The 20,392-nt window shown below is 40.1% G+C and overlaps 1 protein-coding gene across 1 annotated transcript; it reads left to right on the top strand.

Annotated features, from left to right (window-relative positions):
* Nucleotides 1-685: 685 nt before the first annotated feature.
* Nucleotides 686-20,222, top strand: tbc1d13 (TBC1 domain family, member 13). Its single transcript, XM_058061880.2, has 12 exons — nt 686-841; nt 2,939-3,012; nt 3,091-3,131; nt 4,419-4,480; nt 9,233-9,332; nt 9,962-10,044; nt 11,446-11,605; nt 11,748-11,958; nt 14,065-14,228; nt 16,264-16,424; nt 16,509-16,566; nt 17,836-20,222. The coding sequence occupies exons 1-12, from the start codon at nt 819-821 to the stop codon at nt 17,899-17,901; spliced, it is 1,203 nt and encodes a 400-aa protein (XP_057917863.2). The 5' UTR covers nt 686-818; the 3' UTR covers nt 17,902-20,222.
* The last annotated feature ends 170 nt before the right edge of the window (nt 20,223-20,392 follow it).

Here is a 20,392-nt window from a genome sequence, read left to right as displayed (position 1 = left end):
CTCCCGATGTTGTGGCAAGATTGCCTGCACTTGTTAAACGTGGAGCCCTCATGTCCAGCTTTTGAGCTCCACGCCACCAGAGGTGCCTCTGACAACGTTTGTCCGGCGCTGAGTGCTCCTCCTTGGGCAAGGGGGGTGGAAGCAGCACCCTCATGCCCGGTTTCTCTTGAGCGCCACAGGTGCCTACGTTAGCTGAAAAGGGGTCAACACTGTCACCTAGTGGTCACATCACGAGGTACAGCACGTCTCATGAACACGCTGATGCAACTCATAAACACACACAGGCATTCTGGAATTGATATCAGTAAACTGTTAAACAATAAGGATTTCAATAGAAAATAAAAGACAGTTGTTGTCCTCCCACCATTTACTCGAGGCGACAGTGTTGCTTTTGGCAGTGATAAACTTTTTTAAGTCCTCATAACGTTCCACAGGCAAGAATACCACCAGAAAACGCTACCTTGTATGCGAACACGTACTGAGCACAAAGAACCACCGAAAAAACGCCGTTTAATTATGGTTTAATTCGAATTTAATTCTAATTCTAGCTTTTGTTGAGTTGCAGCTTGTGCTCAAAGCCTGGTTTGGTTGAGCCACTTTCGTAGAACACAACCCAATATCAACATTGTAACAATGATGTGAACGTAGGAGACAATTGTACAACATTGAATCTTACGACCTTTGGTATCTAAACTATCGATATTTGGATCGATCATCCCATCCGAGGGGACAGCGGCGTTGTCTGCTGGTGTGTGAAGACGGAAGTGGCTTCCTTCAGGCAATCACCTTTGGACAAAAACATCGCCGCTTACCCAGCTATGTCTATCGCATACAAAAACAGGTAGGGCACCTCTAAACATTTGTTGTATCTGCAGAGAAAGACGCGAGAATCGCTTAAAAAATAACTTGTATTGGCGTATTGACAGTAACTAGCATCCCTACTGCACAATTGCAATTGAAGACAAGCATATCCAACTGCATTAAGATAAGCGTTGGTCATGCCATCAGACTTCTAGCATACACGCGTTTTAAGTTTTAAACATGATGGTGAATTGGAGCGGGAAATTAGTGCTATTACTTAAGCTAACTCCATTGCCTAGCTAGCGGTGCTAGCTTCCCGTTAGCACATCAGCTGATGCGATAAACACGAGGCTAACGTTTTAGCTGACTGGGTGTTTTCATATCAATGGAGTCAAAAAATAACAAAACACACACACTCTTTCTGTAACATCCCCCGATAATATTTCGAGGGAATGTTCCATCATTTATGCTTCAAAGCGGTGGCAATAAACTCTTATTTAGCAGTTCTTCCATTTTCCAATTGTGGTGGGCTCTGTTTCACTAAGCTTCTTGCTGAAGGGACAGGACTCATAGACATGGTTTCATGGACACATAACCAGTCTGTGGGGATCAAATGTCACATGTAACAACTCAATTTTCTGCACCGCTTCACTTGAGTCAAGGGTATGCTGGAGTCTATCCCAGCTGGACTGGACATACAGCACAAACTCCTGAGGGTATTTTGCCAATGTTGCCAGCTCTATGACAACAACCCAACAGCAAAATAATTATCAACATTTGTAACATAAAGGAATACAATTTAAGTTAGTCCAAGTTTTTATTACAAATTCTAGTCTTAAATTATTTGAATATGGCCATTTATGACTGGTCATTTAAGTGGCTATGGGTGGCAGTAGCTTAAGAGATAAACAGGTCGTCCTGGATGTCTAGAAACAGGTTGCTGTTGTGCCCATATACAAGATGGTTCACCCACCTTTCACCTATGTAGCCCACACTGGTGTGAAGGATGTGAATTAGCAGCCACGTTTCTATGGGAGTGAGACAGATCAACAGACATGGTGGAAGAACGTTTTCTGCCCTGACGAGAACAAAAATTACAGTCCTAATGGCTTCCAACTTTATTGGGCTGACAAGCTGCACTCGCTCAGCGGTACCAGCTAGCTTGTATGGCTCAGCCATCATCGAGTGTCAACGCAAGAATTGCTGAAAAGTTGTAGGAGACTTGTCGCTTTATATGCAAATGCGTGAAAATCTTACTCTAGTTTTGGTCATTTTGTATGGACTTATTTCAGGAGCAAAATGCCAATGAAAGGGCTGGAAAATGTATGCGCATAGGTACTCCCTTTTATTTTTTCTACTCACAAGTGAATTAGTCACACTGTAAAATCCTGATATGGGTTTCTTTTCCTTCAATGAAACAGTGCAGGGGCGTCAAACAGCACATGGCTATGTGGAGATGTTGCAGTGTACTCACTGATGTACGCAGTCATGAAAAGGCTTGGTTTATAGTGCAACGCTTGGATAAAGGTACTCACCGATGTAGGCAAAGTTCTTCTTCTTATCCAAAAATTACTGCAAAAGCTCTTGTTATCCTGCCACCTCTTGCCACAGAATTGAAATCAATGGTATCCCATATCACTAGCGGTCACATTGCAGCAATGTTTACTTCTGTAAACACATGGAAATGTGAGCGATAACGTGCTTTTGCACATGAACGTCACTTTTCAGATGTTCATTTTAACATGTCACATGTATTTGGTAATGTCAACGACCACATGAAAAAGCAGATTTAAACATCAAATCCTGCAGTGCGAACAGCGCTTTATATTGTATTTTAGTTCCTTTAACTATTGTTGTACTTGAAAATGTGTAATTTGGGCTGAAAATTGGCTTAAATATGCATATTTTTGGGCTCATAATTGACCATATTAAACCACAAAACAGCACTGATGTAATAAATGTAATTTGGAACAACTGTGATAGAGTGAAGCTGTGAAATTAGTAGCCTGAAGTAATGAGACTTTGCTGTACTGTATATACAGTATAATGTATTGACATTCATTTTCTACTGCTTATCCTCACTATGAGGATCAAAAAGCTTCGAACTGATATGGATACAAACCTTTCTTTTCCACAGGATACAAGACTTCAAAGTAGCTTTGAGTGAAGGGAATATCAACTTGAAGGCACTAAGAGAACTGTGCTTCAATGGTAATTATTTTCTGAATAAAGTCATTGGACAGTTGTTTTTTTCATGTTGATGTTTTCATCTTGTTTTATTCATTTTAGGAATCCCGTTTGAAGGAGGCATACGGGCACTTTGCTGGAAGGTAAATATGGTTTTGTAGTTTTCCAACAAGTCCAAGGTCTTTTTCTAGCTATCAACAGGCTTCCTGCTTGGATATATCACCATGTGTCTTGGCAGAATGTAGTTCATTTCAATTACTTGGGTTCTTGGCACAGACCTGGCATTGAAGCATAGTCCACTCGAGTCCTTCTTGGTGATTCCATTTACCTCATGCAGTGTAGCATTACCTCTGGCAGTTAAAGAGCCACAAACAGTTGCTACAATGTTCCTAGGTTTGACCCTTCTAAACATACATCGAGCTTGGCGTTGTGCCCAAACAGCTTGTCCTGTTTGAAAAATGTTTGCCTTGAAGGCGTTTGACTTGTGGGCAGCTGCAAATTTTAATATGATTTTGAATGCGCCGATTTCTGAGCTTCTTTGTTGCTTGGCACAATGTCAAGACCATGGTGATTTAAAACTTGCTTGGTTGTGGGGAGTGATACTGTGTTTCAGCCGTGTCTACTTTCTTGTCTCCATAAGCTTGGTTTATGCTTGACGCATCCGCATGGCCCGCACAGCCACATCACTCTGTGCGCCGTTCGCTTGGCCTAAAATTTCTGCAATGTGCACATAGGACATTTTCCTATGTGGAAAAATATGGCGGACGAGCAGGAGTACAAAAATATGTACTTCACACCGTTTTGGAAGTCGAGTAATGGCAACCATCTTTGGCTTTAGTTTAGTACTGTGGTAGATGTGCTTTCGATACACCGAGTGTGGAGTCACCCTGCATGGCTTGTTTATGCAGAAACAAGCCGCATAATGTTGAACATTTCCAAAACGTTCTTGTTAGCCTGCACTCAACAAACCGGAATTGGAAGTCATCGTCCCCCATCTTAGTCGCCCCTCTGTGATGTCATTAGCGGTTGACTTTGTAGTCTTTGCTGACTAAAACAGTTGCACCATAAGTCTCTGCTTCTCTTATTGATCATGGCTTTCAAATAAGACCCAATGGAGCCAAAGGAAGTTCCGAGTGCGTGTTGATAATAAATAACTCGACTCCAATTGAGGTAAAGTTACTTTAAATATCCCTTTCATTTGGCATTTACGTATGTGCATTTTGATTTTCTTCCCACAGATAAAACCATATTATAAAACTAATTTAAAAATTAATTTAAATTAATTATATTTGCTTTATTTGTTATAGTAAAATAATGTTAGCATACGTTTGGGGTTTCATCTGACTGTTTGGACCAGAGTAATGATGCTAATGAGTGATACTGTAGTTGATCCAATGAAGGAATGAAATCTTGTCATTTAATCTCTTTAGATCCTTCTTAACTACCTTCCTCTTGACCAGACAAGATGGGAGTCTTTCCTCAAAAAGGAAAGGTAAGTGGGATGGTAACTTTCAAGTGGGATTGTAAACTCTACTGTAGGTAGCACAGGTGATGACATCATTACTGGACTAGTCCAGTTGCAATGGATTAAGTGCCAGGAGTAACCAATGACTTGAACTAATGAAAATATTCTATCTGATGACTCAAATAGGAGAACTGGCAACTGTATCGTGTGTGCTGAGCAGTTGTCTGAAATGTACTGTACATACACATCATGGGAAAATGGTTGCATATTGATTGTCTGGCCCTTAATGATGGGTGGAAAGATGATATACTGTATCTTCAGTGTGGTTATGTTAGCCCCCTTCCTGTTTTTTTTTCTTGCATGTTTGTCACACTTAAATGTTTCAAATCATCAAACAAATATTAGTCAATGACAACACAACTCAACACGAAATGTAGTTTTTAAATTAAACTTTTTATTATTAAGGGCCAAAAAAATCCAAATCTACATGGCCCTGTGTGGAAAAAGGTATAGGCTCCGAAACCTTTTCTACAAGACAGGACAAATACGACCTCAGAGAAAAACTAAACTTGAAACGAGAACAACAGTATTTCATACAATTGTTGTCATTCAGCCACATTGGAGGCTTTTCCAGCATGAAGCCTTTTAAGGTCATGCCATAGAATCTCAATAGGATTCAGGTCAGGACTTTGACTAGGCCACTCAAAAGTCTGAGGTGGACGTGCTGGTGTGTTCTGGATCATTGTCCTGCTGCAGAACCCAAGTTGGTTTCAGCTTTAGGACATACGAGCCTTAATGTTCTTTTTGTTCAGCACTGGTTTTCATCTTCGATCTCTGCCATGCAGGCTGTTTATACACAGTGTCTTTTTTATGTTGGAGTCATTAACCCTGACCTTAACTGATTTTGTTGTGGGGTCTTTTGTAACCTCTTGGATGAGTCATTGCTGCACTTGTGAGTCATGTTGGTTGGACAGCCACTCCTACGAACAACTGGTCCATGTTTTGGCCATTTGTGGAAAATGGATATCACTGTGGTTCAGTGAAGTTGCAAAGCTTTAGAAATCAGCAATGAGGCAAACACTTTTTCCACACAACTTTATGTTGAATGTTTTATAGTCAGCGATAGATCATGTGGACTTGTAAAAAGTGCGTGCACCCTCGATATCCATATACAACCCACATAAATCCTCATTTGTATAAATATAGTACAGCAACATTCGTTGAGCTTTGTGTCATTTAATTAGGACAGAAGGGTTGCAATGATTTTTGGTTATTATCAAGAAAACCATGGAAATGGCTACATATCAGATCATAACTTAAACAACTCGCTGTTGTCATTATTATGTGAGGATTTTATCCAGTTTGTCTAGATGAGCCTTCTGCAGGTAGTTTTGAATAGGGATCGGCGGATATGTGTTTTTTCCAGCCGATTCTGATTTTTAGGATTCAGCTTTCTTAAACACACATTTAAACGGCATTATCAACTTTAAAAGGAATAAATATACAACTATTTGCAAAACATTTCTGTCATAGTTTAAGTTCTATCTAGCATCGATGTGATGACTGCTCCTCTGCAGTGAGACGCACACCCTTCGCCTCCACCACGCAAATACATCCCACTGACACAATTTAGTAACATATATAAAACATATCTCTCATCATTAAAGTTTGTGTTGTGCACGCTAAAGACCTCTCATAAGCAGACACGGCTGCTCCAATTCGTTCTGTGTGTGTGTGTGTGCGTGCGTGCTCGGAGAGAGTGCACACACATAACACGACACACATTTAACCTCAGCCCGATGTTCGCTGAATGAAACTCCTACAAACACCATGGGACTGAATTGACAACATTGACATTAAACCTGTGTTGGTAATAGCTGTACATATTAGCCTCCAACTACATCAACAGCTCCCTAATTACAACGGTAGGCACTTTTAAGGATGAAGCATTCAGCAGCATTCCTGGTTTTCAGACCCACAAATTAAACTATATTTTCAAGCACGTACAGTGCATCCGGAAAGTATTCACAGCGCTTCACTTTTTCCACATTTTGTCATGTTACAGCCTCATTCCAAATTGTATTAATTTAATCTCTTACCTCAAAATTCTACACAAAATACTCCATTATGACAATGTGAAAAAGTTTTTTTTTGAATTTATTAAAAATGGAAAACTAAGAAATCACATTTACATAAGTATTCACAGCCTTTGCCATGAAGCTCAAAATTGAGCTCAGGTGCATCTTTTTTCCACTGATCATCCTTGAGATCTTTCTCCAGCTTAATTGGAGTCCACCTGCAGTAAATTCAGTTGTTTGGACATGATTTGGAAATATAATAACTGTCTATATAAGGTCCCACAGTTGACTGTGCATGTCAGAGCACAAACACCAAGCATGAAGTCAAAAGAACTGTCTGTAGACCTGCGAGACAGGATTGTCTTGAGGCACAAATCTGGGGAAGGATACAGAAAAATTTCTGCTGCTTTGAAGGTCCCAATGAGCACAGTGGCCTCCATTATTCGTAAATGGAAGACGTTTGGAACCACCAGGACTCTTCCTAGAGCTGGCCGGCCTTCTAAACTGAGCGATCGGGGAAGAAGGGCCTTAGTCAGGGAGGTGACCAAGGCCCCGATGGTCACTCTGTCAGAGCTCCAGCGTTCCTCTGTGGAGAGAGGAGAGCCTTCCAGAAGGACAACCATCTCTGCAGCAATCCACCAATCAGGCCTGTATGGTAGAGTGGCCAGACGAAAGCCACTCCTTAGTAAAAGGAACATGGCAGCCCGTCTGGAATTTGCCAAAAAGCACCTGAATGACTCTCAGACCATGAGAAACAAAATTCTCTGGTCTGATGAGACAAAGATTGAACTCTTTGGTGTGAATGCCAGGCGCCATGTTTGGAGGAAACCAGGCACTGCTCATCACCAGGCCAATACCATTTTTCAGCAGCAGGAACTGGCAGACTAGTCAGGATAGAAGGAAAAATGAATGCAGCAATATATAGAGATATCCTGGGTGAAAACCTGCTCCAGAGCGCTCTTGACCTCAGTAGACTGGTCATGTACCTTGACCAGGGGTCGGCAACCTTTACTATGAAAAGAGCCATTTTACCCTCTTGCACACTAAAGAAAAATAACCTGGAGCCGCAAAACATAGTATGTTTAAAACAATTAGGGGGTATCAAAGTAGTTCAGATAACAAAAGACGAGTTGGAGTACTCTTGCTAGTAATGGAGATAAACTTACATAAATATATGTGTAAAGTACAGTAAACTTACCTGATTTGTTTACTCTGGCAAACAAGTTCCCATGCACCAGTCTTTTTGAAAAATGATCTCTAATATATTTTTTGGAATTATCAAGTAGTTCTGGGAAAGTATTACTTCACCATTCAGTGGTGCCCAGCCAATCACAGGGCACATATAGACAAACAACCATTCACACTCACATTCATACCTATGGACAATTTGGAGTCGCTAATTAACCTAGCATGTTTTTGGAATATGGGAGGAAACCGGAGTACCCGGAAAAAAACCCACACATGCACGGGGAGAACATGCAAACTCAGGGTGGAATTGAACTCGGGTCTTCTAGTTGTGAGGCCTGCGTGCTAACCACTCGTACGCCGTGCAGCCCATGGTAAAGTATTACTTATTTTCCTTCATGTTTACTTGTGTGAGAGAGAACTGAATAGCATCCTGTCTGCTGTCAGAACTCAGTCAGGATGCATTCATGGTCTCACACAAAGTTGGATTTTTTTAAACTCATTACAAACACATGCATTTTCCCCACTCGGGTGTTAAAAAATATTCAAACATTGCAAAGGGAGCCACAACAAAGAAGCTGAAGAGCCACATGCGGCTCTGGAGCCGCAGGTTGCTGACCCCTGACCTTGACCATATAGACAGTAGACATTAGCACACAGCCAAGATCTCAAAAGATTGGCTTCAGAACCACTCCGTGAATGTCCTGGAGTGGCCCAGCCAGAGTCCAGACTTGAATCCGATCGAACATCTCTGGAGAGATCTGAAAATGGCTGTGCACAGACGTCTCCCATCCAACCTGATGGAGCTTGAGACTTATTGCAAAGAAGAATGGGCAAAACTGCCTAAAGATAGGTGTGCTAAACTTGTGGGATCATATTCAAAATGACAAAATGTAGAAAAAGTGAAGCGCTGTGAATACTTTCCGGATGCACTGTATATTGCATGCACTTGGCATTCAACTTTCCAATTGGCATCCAACAAGTTGGCATCCAACAAGTTTAACTATTAGAGGCTAATTAAAAGTTGAAAACGTACCCTTGTTGTGATTCACCACTCTTGCAGTGTGGGAAGGGTACCGCGACTATGTGTGCTGCAGGGTCCTCCGGCAACACAAAGCTGCCCGGCGGATGCCTGTCTGTAAATCATGTGGTGGAAAAATACATCGGTGAACACACATGCGTATTGGCTGATACCGATTCAAGTAAAAAACACAAATATCGGCCCGATATATTGGCCGGCCGATGTATCGGTCGATCCTTAGTTTTGAACTAATAGTAGGTCCTCAGCTGATTTTGACATTATGCCTCAAATGAACACAAAATAGCATAAATACAATGACATACATCTAATGTTTGAGTAGCAATCTGCTTGGGAAAAGAAGTGACATTGAACTGTTTCCAATCATATTAATAAAACACAAATAGCTCACCCCTCCTGTCAAAGCAGCTCTCATCATGGCTCTAGATGTTAATACATCTAACACCACCTCTCCATCCTACATTTGGTCTGTCACAGGGAGGTGTATTCACAGTTTCTGAAAGAAATGATCATCCAGCCTGGCATCGCTAAAGCCAACCTGGGCCTATCCAGAGAAGATGTAACGATGGAAGACCATGTGAGTCAAGTTGTCTTTTTCACAATCTTGATCAACCAATATAACCTTACGTACATGGGTTACATGAAATAATCTTGTTGGAAGAATGAAGTACAGCCAGTGTTTCAGGAAGGGGTGGGCCAACGGCATATTAAACCCTATGGATTAAAATGGCATATCACTTAAAGTCATGCTTTTGACAACGTTTGACAGCAGTGGTTCCCAAACTTTTCAGTCATATATCCCATCTGACGTTTGATCTGAATCCATGAACCCCCTACTCCTGCACACTTCAAAAACTTTTTTTCACTGGATGATTAATCCAGTGGATTGACTGGATAATTACCATGATTAATCGTTAAATTTATTCAATACTGTCCAAATAATTAATTTTGCCACATGTGTCAACCTCAAGGCCCACTGGGCAAATGTGGCATGCAATGATTTTTCATTTTATTCAATCGATTAAAATATTTGATCACGATTAATTGCTTTTTGTCCACAGTTATGGTTATCCATAATAACCGAGGGAACACTGTATACAACAAATTAATGATTGATGAATGGATGGTATCTAAACAAAAGCGATTTCCTGCAGCAGTGGCTCGTGTCTCAGTCCTTAACGACTGGATGGTCTTCTTGTTTTTCAGCCTCTAAATCCCAATCCAGACAGCAGGTGGAATACTTACTTCAAAGATAATGAAATTCTTCTACAAATTGATAAAGATGTAAGGTAAGGAAATAAGGAAATTTCTGTTGTGTGTGTGTGTGTGTGTGTGTATATATATATATATATATATATATATATACACACATTCATTCATTCACTCCCGCTTATCCTCACGAGAGTGCTGGAGCCTATCCCAGCTGTCTTCGGGCGAGAGGTGGGGTACACCCTGGACTGGTCGCCAGCCAATCACAGGGCTCATATAGACAAACAACCATTCACACTCACATTCATGGACAATTTGGATTTACCAATTAACCTAGCAAGTTTTTGGAATGTGGGAGGAAACTGAAGTACCCAGAGAAAACCCATGCATGCACGGGGACTGAGCTGTGTGGCCTGCGCGCTAACCACTTGTCCGCCAAGCAAGCCATATATAGTATACAGTGCATCCGGAAAGTATTCACAGCGCTTCACTTTTTCTACATTTTGTCATGTTACAGCCTCATTCCAAACATTCATGCCAAAAAGCACCTGAATGACTCTCAGACCATGAGAAACAAATTCTCTGGTCTGATGAGACAAAGATTGAACTCTTTGGTGTGAATGCCAGGCGCCATGTTTGGAGGAAACCAGGCACTGCTCATCACCAGGCCAATACCATCCCTACAGTGAAGCATGGTGGTGGCAGCATCATGCTGTGGGGATGTTTTTCAGCAGCAGGAACTGGCAGACTAGTCAGGATAGAAGGAAAAATGAATGCAGCAATATATAGAGATATCCTGGATGAAAACCTGCTCCAGAGCGCTCTTGACCTCAGTAGACTGGTCATGTACCTTGACCATATAGACAGTAGACATTAGCACACAGCCAAGATCTCAAAAGATTGGCTTCAGAACCACTCCGTGAATGTCCTGGAGTGGCCCAGCCAGAGTCCAGACTTGAATCCGATCGAACATCTCTGGAGAGATCTGAAAATGGCTGTGCACAGACGTCTCCCATCCAACCTGATGGAGCTTGAGACTTATTGCAAAGAAGAATGGGCAAAACTGCCTAAAGATAGGTGTGCTAAACTTGTGGGATCATATTCAAAAAGACTTGAGGCTGTAATTGCTGCCAAAGGTGGATCAACAAAGTATTAAGCAAAGGCTGTGAATACTTATGTAAATGTGATTTTTTTTCTTTTCTATTTTTAATAAATTCAAAACATGTCAAAAAAACCTTTTTTCACATTGTCATAATGGAGTATTTTGTGTAGAATTTTGAGGTAAGAGATTAATTAATCAGTTTGGAATGAGGCTGTAACATGACAAAATGTAGAAAAAGTGAAGCGCTGTGAATACTTTCCGGATGCACTGTATATATATTTTCCCTTTTTGAAGGGATCACATCTAAAGCGATGGACAAAAAAACTGTATTTTAAACATCTACTTGAAGCACTATGTGACAAATGTTTCCATTTTCCAGGAGGCTGTATCCAGACATGGCCTTTTTTCAGCGTCCTACGGACTACCCATGCCAACTTATCTTAGACCCTCAGAATGATTATGAGACGCTGCGTCGGCGAGTGGAGCAAACCACCCTGAAAGCACAAACTGTTAATCGGAACCGCAGTGGAGTAACCAATGTATGTATGAATTTCTTCTTTTAGAAGATACTGTATTGCAGATACTGTACCATCTCCCTTCTCAGATTTTATTTGGGATTAAGTTTGCAGACTGGCTAGGCCACTCCAGCATCTTAATGTGCTTTGTTACATTTCCCCCCAGGTCAGCTCCCCTGGAAAGGCATTGAATCTGTATCCATCCAATGAATACGAGGTGTTGCCCTGTGGCAGTGAAGCACATTGGGAGGTGGTGGAGCGCATCCTCTTCATCTACGCCAAACTCAATCCAGGGATTGCCTATGTCCAGGGCATGAATGAAATCGTTGGTCCAATTTACTATACATTCGCCACAGACCCAAACAGCCAGTGGAAAGGTAAATCTTTTGCTTTTCACTCCTGTAAATATTTCATTGCAGGCAAAGGCACCATAATCGTTTTTGTGTCAATCACTGTATTTTCCAAGTTGCCTCTGTCAGAAAATGCATCATGAAGAGGAAAAGACATCAAAGTCGCTTTTATATCGAAATTTGTTTCACAAAATTCAAAACCAAGAACAAACATTTAATGTGGGAAGGCAAGTTATTACACAATATCACACAGCCACAGTCTGCATAGGTGTCTGCAATGTTAACATAACACATTAACACTGGTTTTGCTACAGCGGGAATGTCCAAACGTTTTGTATCAACTAGGGATGGGCACGATTAATTGATGATTGATATTGATACAGATTTTTTTTTCGATTTTTTCAACAGTGTTAAACAGAGTTCATGTAGTGTGCGTCGAGAAAGCAATGTAATGAATTTCACTGTGTGGCGGTAGTAAAATATCCCACCAGCGGGGGGCGATATAGCCTATGGACAGCAGAGAAAACCGCCTGCCAGCTGACATATCAGAAGTAGAAAACATGAAGCGTGCAGGGCGAAGTGTAGCGTGGAACCATTTCAAGCTTAAAAATGACTCTGTTTATTGCAAATACTGCAACACAATTTACAAATATAATTCAACAACTCCCATGATGTATCACCTAAAGAACACTCATTCGACTGTGCTTAAAGGAAATGAATCTTCATCCTGCAATCAACCCGCCATTGACAGTCACTCTTTTGATATGGTATATTTAACTGAAATTGCTGATCCCAACAACCAGTCATTTATAAAGAAAAATCTTGGAAATTATCAGGGGTGCCCAAACCTTTTGCATACCACTGTAAGTCACACTGTAAGAACACATAGTCTGGAAAATTCTAAACACGTTCCATGTTTAATTTTCTGGGAATCATTGGCTGTTTTTTCCAAACGATTGCCTTATCGATTCCAGTGGGCGCTATGCAACGCATGGCAACATCATTACCGGTTCCCAAGCGGCACAAATGGTCAAAATGTGGGTTTCATTTCAGGACAAAGGATAACAACGGGACAATTAGCGTACTTGCAAAGTGGATGTTTCAACAAAGGGAGGAATTTAGGGGTTTGAATCTCAGCACTGAGGACGATTGGATACACATCTTGATGGCACTGCAAGCCATACAACACTTTAACGATACATGGAATTTTCTGGTGATTCGATGCGATACTATTAACCCTCTTCACGATGCGATATGATACGATGCGATAATCATTTAGTTCAAATCAATGCAATCCGATATGATATGGTGCAATTTCTTGCGATATGATGCAATTCAACATGATGCAAATAAGCAAAGGGAAAAAATGTGTCTACAAAAAGGATTTGGCTTCATTCCTTGTAGGCACTTGGCAGTAAATTCAACTAAAGTGCTGTTTGTCTTTTTTACTATGCACTACTTCTTGGTCATTCTTTTTGCCATCTTAAAACTCAACAATCTTCAACAACTTTTCAAAACGATTTTCCTCACACTTTCACATCAGCTATGCAATTACAATAGCAGTGGCTCAGTGGTGGAGTAAAACAATTAAACAATTACTGCTGTAAAAATACAGTATGCAGCAAACCCAAGTTAAAGTGACACTTTCAACAGTTGGAATCAATGTTTGTTTATATTCCTGTCTGAAAAACATACTGCTGCTGCTTACGTGCGAAAGTCCATGCTGTTTTACTAGTAGTTGTACTATGTGCCTCACGGCTTCCGTCCGTGTTCAATACAAAACACCAAATAATGATGATGCATTCATTGCAACTTGGGAACAGCATATGGAGTTAAGTTGAACATTAATAAAACAGCACTTGCATCGAATTTTACTGATACCCACAAACGCATTGTGATGAATCTAGATTTCACGCGTCAATTGCATCCATACCCAGTAAATGAGCTGATGCACTCGCCGCGCATCGGTGTATCAATTAATATTGATTCTTTTCCACACCCTTAGAGGAAATACTACGAAAATGTGGAAACATTTGCATGGCATGCCTTTGCTTTCAATGAATTTTGCATTTGCTCTGAGGTGGATCAAACATTGACGGTGGGGGCACACATGGGACTGTTTGTACTTTGCAGAGCATGCAGAGGCAGACACGTTCTTCTGCTTCACCAATCTAATGTCGGAGAACAGAGACAACTTCATCAAGAGCCTCGACGACTCTCAGTGTGGTATAACGTACAAAATGGAGAGTGTGTACTCCATGCTCAAAGAGAAAGATCTGGAGCTCTATCTCAAGCTGGTAAGAACAAGCCTTCTGAGTCAAGTCAGGTCTTCTTCCAGAGAAACTAAGAACAAAGTCATGCTATTCAGGCCATCCTCTCAGTAGTTAAAAGATCCAGATTTAGTTTAAAGAACCAGATAAAAAAAAAACAACCATGAACATGCGGCAAGCCAGGAAAAAAAACATATTCACATCAAAAACACAATTTTGACATTCTCTCTGATTCTGTTGTGATTATATAATTTAACACATATTAAAAATGGCCCACTTTTTAGCAGAGCTCCATGTGTTGTTTACAAAATACCAAAGTGGCCTTTGCATTTTTTTTGTTTTTCACTATGTGGCCCTCACTGGAAAAAGGTCAGACAGCCCTGATTTGATTTGGAGCTATTAATACATACAGTTAGGGCCATAAATGTTTGGATGGAGACAAAGGTTTTTGTAGGTTTGGTTCTATAGAGTACCACAATGAATGTTAAATGACACAATTCAGATGTATTTTAAGTGCAGATTTTCAGCTTTAATTCAGTTTACATGGTCATTTTTCCAACACTACCCCTTCATTTCACAGTTTCAAAAGTAATTGGACAATTGAAATAACTGAAAGTAAATTGTTCTTTTCTAATACTTGGTTGGACACCCCTTTCCTGACAATGACTGCCTCATCTGCTCATGCAGATTCTTTCTGCGTTTCTTCCTCTTTAATGCTCTTGTACAGCAGTGGTTTGCAGTTGGGTTGAGATCAGGTGACTGACCTGACCATGCAAGATTATTCTAGTTCTTTGCTTTGATAAAGTCCTGGGTTGCTTTGGCAGTGTGTTTTGGGTCATTATCCATCTGTAGTATGGCTGTTTGGCTGGGTTTGAGACCATATGTCTCTGAACCCTTGTGACCTGTGTCAGTAAACACTAGTCACCCAGTGGCACTGGCAGCTATGCATTCCCGAGCATCACATTGCCTCCGCCATGTTTTACAAAGGACACAGTATGCTTTGCATCCAGAGCTGCACCATGCTTTCTCTATACTTTTTTCTTGCCATCATTCTGGGAGAGTTTGATCTTGGTTTAATCTGTCATTTTTGTACTCCTATTGCAATTTCACAGATGGATTTTCTCAGATTTTGCAAGATGGCTTGATTTCACCTGCTTGGTGAGCCCCCCTTGATTGCATGTTGTTTTTACAGGCACAATCCTCCAAATGCAAACACCATACCTCAAATAATCTCCATACCTTTTATGTTTAATTGGTAATGACATAACAAAGGAACTTCCCACAACCGCCAAGTGTCCAATTACTTTTGGTCCCTTTTTAAAATGGGGTGGCATATATTAAAGAGCTGAAACTCGAAAATTCTTCATCCAATTTGAATGTGGATACCAGCAAGTGAAAGCTGACAGTCTGCACATTATACCCATGTCCATGATATAACTTATTGGCATAAAGCATAAAAATGCAATATTAGTGTAGGATGTTTTTGAAAACAGATATATAAAAAATGCTGTATATAGCACATACAGTATGTGTTCATTCTCCCACTGGAGACATACTGGTATTGGAAATTGAGAACTGTACAATCGGCATATCTGTATTTGGCAATAAAGCCAATATCAGACACCTTCAATAATTGGAATAGCTTTCACGTCACAGGTAAAACAGAACTTTTGTCAATGTCCAAATATATATCTGGTCTTTCTGGTCAAAATACAGGAAAATGGCCATGTTTTACATAGTTGCAAATGGTGATTAATCACAATTAATTTAAAAACAGATTAATCTGTTTGACAACCCTAGCTTTAAATCCTATTTGACAACAGAATAGTCCATAGAAACATCGACTGGCACATGACAACCAGTCAATGTGTTTCTATGTGGACATTTCTCTAACAGGCAAATATGTGTTTTGAAAGTAGCCAAAGTCAAAAACAAAGCAAAACCCAAAAAGTGAACTGGAGAAAGTTGGAGGAACATCAAGATCAAAATGCAGTTCCTGTTTTTCTTGATTGTAGTTCAGATGGGGATATTCATGGCTTTTCTCCTTTTTCTTTGCCCCCAGCTAGAACAGAATATCAAACCTCAGTATTTCACCTTCCGCTGGCTGACCCTGTTGTTATCACAAGAGTTCCTCCTGCCAGATGTCATCCGCATCTGGGACACTCTGTTCTCCGACCAGGACCGCTTCCACTTCCTCATCCTGGTTTGCTGTGCCATGCTCATGTAAGAATGTCAGCCTGTTTACCCCGAGCTACACTAAACACTTATTCACATCATCCGTATTTCCTCTTGACTTGACCTTCACAGACTGATCCGAGACAACATTCTGGCAGGAGACTTCACAGTAAATATGAGATTACTGCAGGTGGGTATGTTTTGGAATACTTCAGTTTGGGTTATGTTACTGCATAAAGGGCTGTGATTGGTCATCTTATAGTACATCATTTTCAGTCTGTATATGACTCGTTTGGAGGGTGCACGGAACAACTTCGCCAATGCTGTCTCTGATTTTGGGTCATCAGTTGTATTAAAAGTAAAACATATGACAATATATTGTAATCTACCCATATCATTTCTACTATATTCCACTCTTCTGCACTCTGTGTGTATGCTACTGGCCACGCCTCCACCCACCAAAGCAAAGAGACTGTATGACTGACAAAGGGGCTCACTCTGTTCATGCCATTGTTCTATGGAACAAACTCCGGTCTCCTAGCTGTGTGGCCTGCGCGCTAACCACTCGGTCGCCATGCAGCCATATACGCAATACAACACAATACTACACAAATATTAGACTGATAATTATTGGGCCAATATGAGGAATAATGGGCGCCACACACTGGAGGCGACATTGCCTTTACTCTATTAATTTTACATGGAACCTGCGTGATAGGGCAAATTTCCAGTGTCACCATTCAGCCAAGCGACACAAGAAATTTGTGCCAATAAAAGTTTGTGTTTGTGCATATCATCGTGCACACGCTGGCTTGCAAAGCATTCCCAGAAAGTTTAAAAATGTTGAACTTTTCGTCGGTTTCACCCAGATGAGGACCAATCGGGGAGTTTCATTCATCGACCAATGAGCAGACAGGATGCTAATCAGTACGCTATACATGGCGTGTCAGATTTTCCGGAACAATTTGACATTTCTAAAAAATGGATATATATTTTTTTACATTCTAAAAAAATATTGGGTGTGTTCACATCATCAAAACCATGGGAGTCTCATACAATTCTATCTGAATGTGAACACATCACTCACCGGTGTTGCTGGTCACAGTCGCTAGTCGCCTCCTGTGTTCATGGTTCGCTACGTGTTGCCGGTGAGTTTCGCCAATCTCAGTCGTTTGTCACCTACTGTGTGTGGCGGCCATTATAATCGCTAAGTCTAATAACATGAAAAAATACTGATTAGTGATAACAATAAAAAACCCAAAGTGCTCCATTGTGGTTAGATTATAACTGTATTGTGCTCTCGGTCAGTTAGGGTGAGCAAATCAAGTGCTCCTTTTCTTGTTGTATCTTCCCCCGAATTCACTTGTGCATTTGAAAAGTGCAAAAGTTGTTAGTATTGGTAGCTTGAAAAAAATATACTTTGCATCTAATATATTTACAACTTTGGTGTTTGTGTCAGGATTATCCCATCTCAGATGTCCACACCATCTTGATGAAGGCCAAAGAACTGCAGGATAACTCATAATCAGTTCCAGCTGTTGCCTCCACTCTTATGTGGTGAGTGCGAGGGCAGACGTCGACCAAAACATTGTCTGTTTAAGGACCTCCACGCACGTGTTGGGGAAAAAGACGCCTATAAACTTTTAACAGGACGATCTGATGTTTGGTCAGTGGGAACGGCCAAAGAGAACTTGAATGAAGGAACATTGTAGTGATCAGGAAGGGTATCACAGTGCATTATGGGAAGAGGAGTCCCTGTGGTCATTCTCTGCCATCTCTCGTTGTCCACAGTCGTCAGTGTTTGCAGTGACAGTTCAATTGGTAAGTGATGAAAACATTCCAGAGCCAAGCTTTTATCCAAACGGCATTTGGAAGCATAATAAATGAGTTGTTTTGTCCCTTTCCTTAGTTTTTGGTGGTTGTGCTCTTTTTAAACATTTGAATGTTTTCAATATAAGACATTACTAGCAGTAGTACAAAGATAATCATGAAGGGATGGGAGTGGCATTTTTGTTATGATTTCTTATTATGAATGATGGTTGCTACTTCAGTATTGTGCCTTTTAGACCCACAAGGAATTGAAATTTTATTTTGACAGAATGAAAGGTGTCACTACAGTATACTGTAAGTTGTGATACATCATACACTACACTCCTCCCTCGTGGGCATGCATGGCCTTCATTTTTTTGGAACCCTTCTTTTTCAAAGGTGGAATCATTGTACCAGAGCTATTTCAACTTTTTCCACATATTGGAAAATGTAAGAAAGTTAGGGGCACTTTGATATTTTGTAAAGCAACACATGTAAATATGCTAACTAGTTATATATTTCAAGAAAGAAAATGCATCTCCGCTTTGTTGTACCTCCGCTACTAATAAATATATTAGTAGTATATATAACTTTGCTCACCCTTTTCCCCCATTTGTGTTTTTTTAAATCAAATTTTCCCAATATTTTGACTTTCTTCCTAAGTAATCTTTTGTCATATTTAATATTTCAACTCATGCTACAAAAGTGGTGTTTTTTCGTCATAGTGTAAGTTTAATCTAAAATAACGACGTGTTTACAATTACTTTTTTCTAGGAGTATGTTAACTTTCTTCTCATAAATTGACAACTGTTGTTTCCATTTGTGCTGTTGTTACTAAAATAATGTTTTTCATCTTAATATTTCATGTTATTCTCATAAAACCGAGGATTTTCACACGAGACTACAACCCTTTTCTCTTAATATTTTCAATTTGTTCATGTAAAATTACTGCTGCTTTTTCTTGAATTTTTTAAAAAGTTTTTTTTGTTTCAATTTTGTGCCAATTGTGCCAATGTGCAAAAAAACAGATGCCATTGACATACACCTCAGCAACCGTTCCCCTTTGTTGATGGATCAACATTAGCAATAAAAGTGACTGTTGTAATTATTAAACAAAATTCAGCTCCAGACCTCTCCCCTTCTCGTGTCAATTGCCATGGTTCCCTCACGTTCCGTACAGGGTGGAGCAAAGCATACCAGGGGCCACTTGTCAATTAGTCGTACACAGCAGCTACCGCAGGAACAGGCCGGATCAGGCTGTACTTAATCCTTCCTGATGTAAGATCTGCATCCCATTCAAGTCCGCTCCAGTATTTATTATCTTTGCTTAAGTCCAAATGTACGTAAATGTCTTTGTTCCAGAGCAAATGAGCCGCTTGGTCAGTGACAGTTGGTGTTCAAGGAATGATATGTGTGCAATTGGAAAGGATTCAAAAGGGAGTACACTCCTTACATTTCTGCAAATATTTTATATATTTTCATGGGACAACACTAAAAAAAAAGATGTAGTCAGTGTACAGCTTGGATAAGTGTACATTAAAAAATACAATTCTATAATCAACAATTCAAATCAACAATAATTCAACAATTCTAAAAATAAAGAACAATTTAAAAAGAAAACTTACTAGAAAACAGCAAAAATCAGCAGTAATTTTACAATAATTATGTTTAAATATTTTTTTCAATATATATTTTAAAATATGTGTAATTTATTTATAAATATTATCGCGTTCACATCGACATGGTGCATTTTTTCACATAAAACATACGTTTTCAATTGGACCTCGTACCCTGCAGTATAAATGTAGCCAAAATATCAAAGTGGCCCTTACATCCTTTCATTTTTCAGAATGTGGCCCTCGATGGGAAAAGTTTGGACACCCCTGTTTTAGACGCAGCCTGTGTTCAGTGTACTCAAAAATGTATCGGGTTGCATGTTGTGAATTTGATGATACGCATTTTCATTTTTGCCAGTGTTAATACTTGTACATATATTTTTTACATACTGCATTAAAATGAAGGATTGGATAAATTGAATTCATTCTTTTGTCCTTTTTTGGCTCAGGATGCTGATCTTAAGGCCCAGTTTTGTTACTGTTGGCTGGATACTGATTATGATTATATATGTACATATATACAATATTGTTGAACAACACAAAAACACATACAGATCCGTAAAAATAAACACAACCGACACCTGACAAATA

Source organism: Doryrhamphus excisus, linkage group LG10, assembly GCF_037039965.1.
Source record: "Doryrhamphus excisus strain RoL-2023G ecotype Guam linkage group LG10, RoL_Dexc_Guam_v1.1, whole genome shotgun sequence".
In the NCBI taxonomy this organism is placed as follows: Eukaryota; Metazoa; Chordata; class Actinopteri; order Syngnathiformes; family Syngnathidae; genus Doryrhamphus; species Doryrhamphus excisus.
Note: the sequence above shows the minus strand (reverse complement) of the source record. Positions and strands in the feature narration are given on the sequence as shown.

Coding starts and splice junctions, on each gene's coding strand:
- tbc1d13 (XM_058061880.2), top strand. CDS start 819: ATGTCTATCGCATACAAAAACAG. Junction 11,959..14,064: donor CCCAAACAGCCAGTGGAAAG/GTAAATCTTTTG, acceptor TGTACTTTGCAG/AGCATGCAGAGGCAGACACG. Junction 14,229..16,263: donor TGGAGCTCTATCTCAAGCTG/GTAAGAACAAGC, acceptor CTTTGCCCCCAG/CTAGAACAGAATATCAAACC.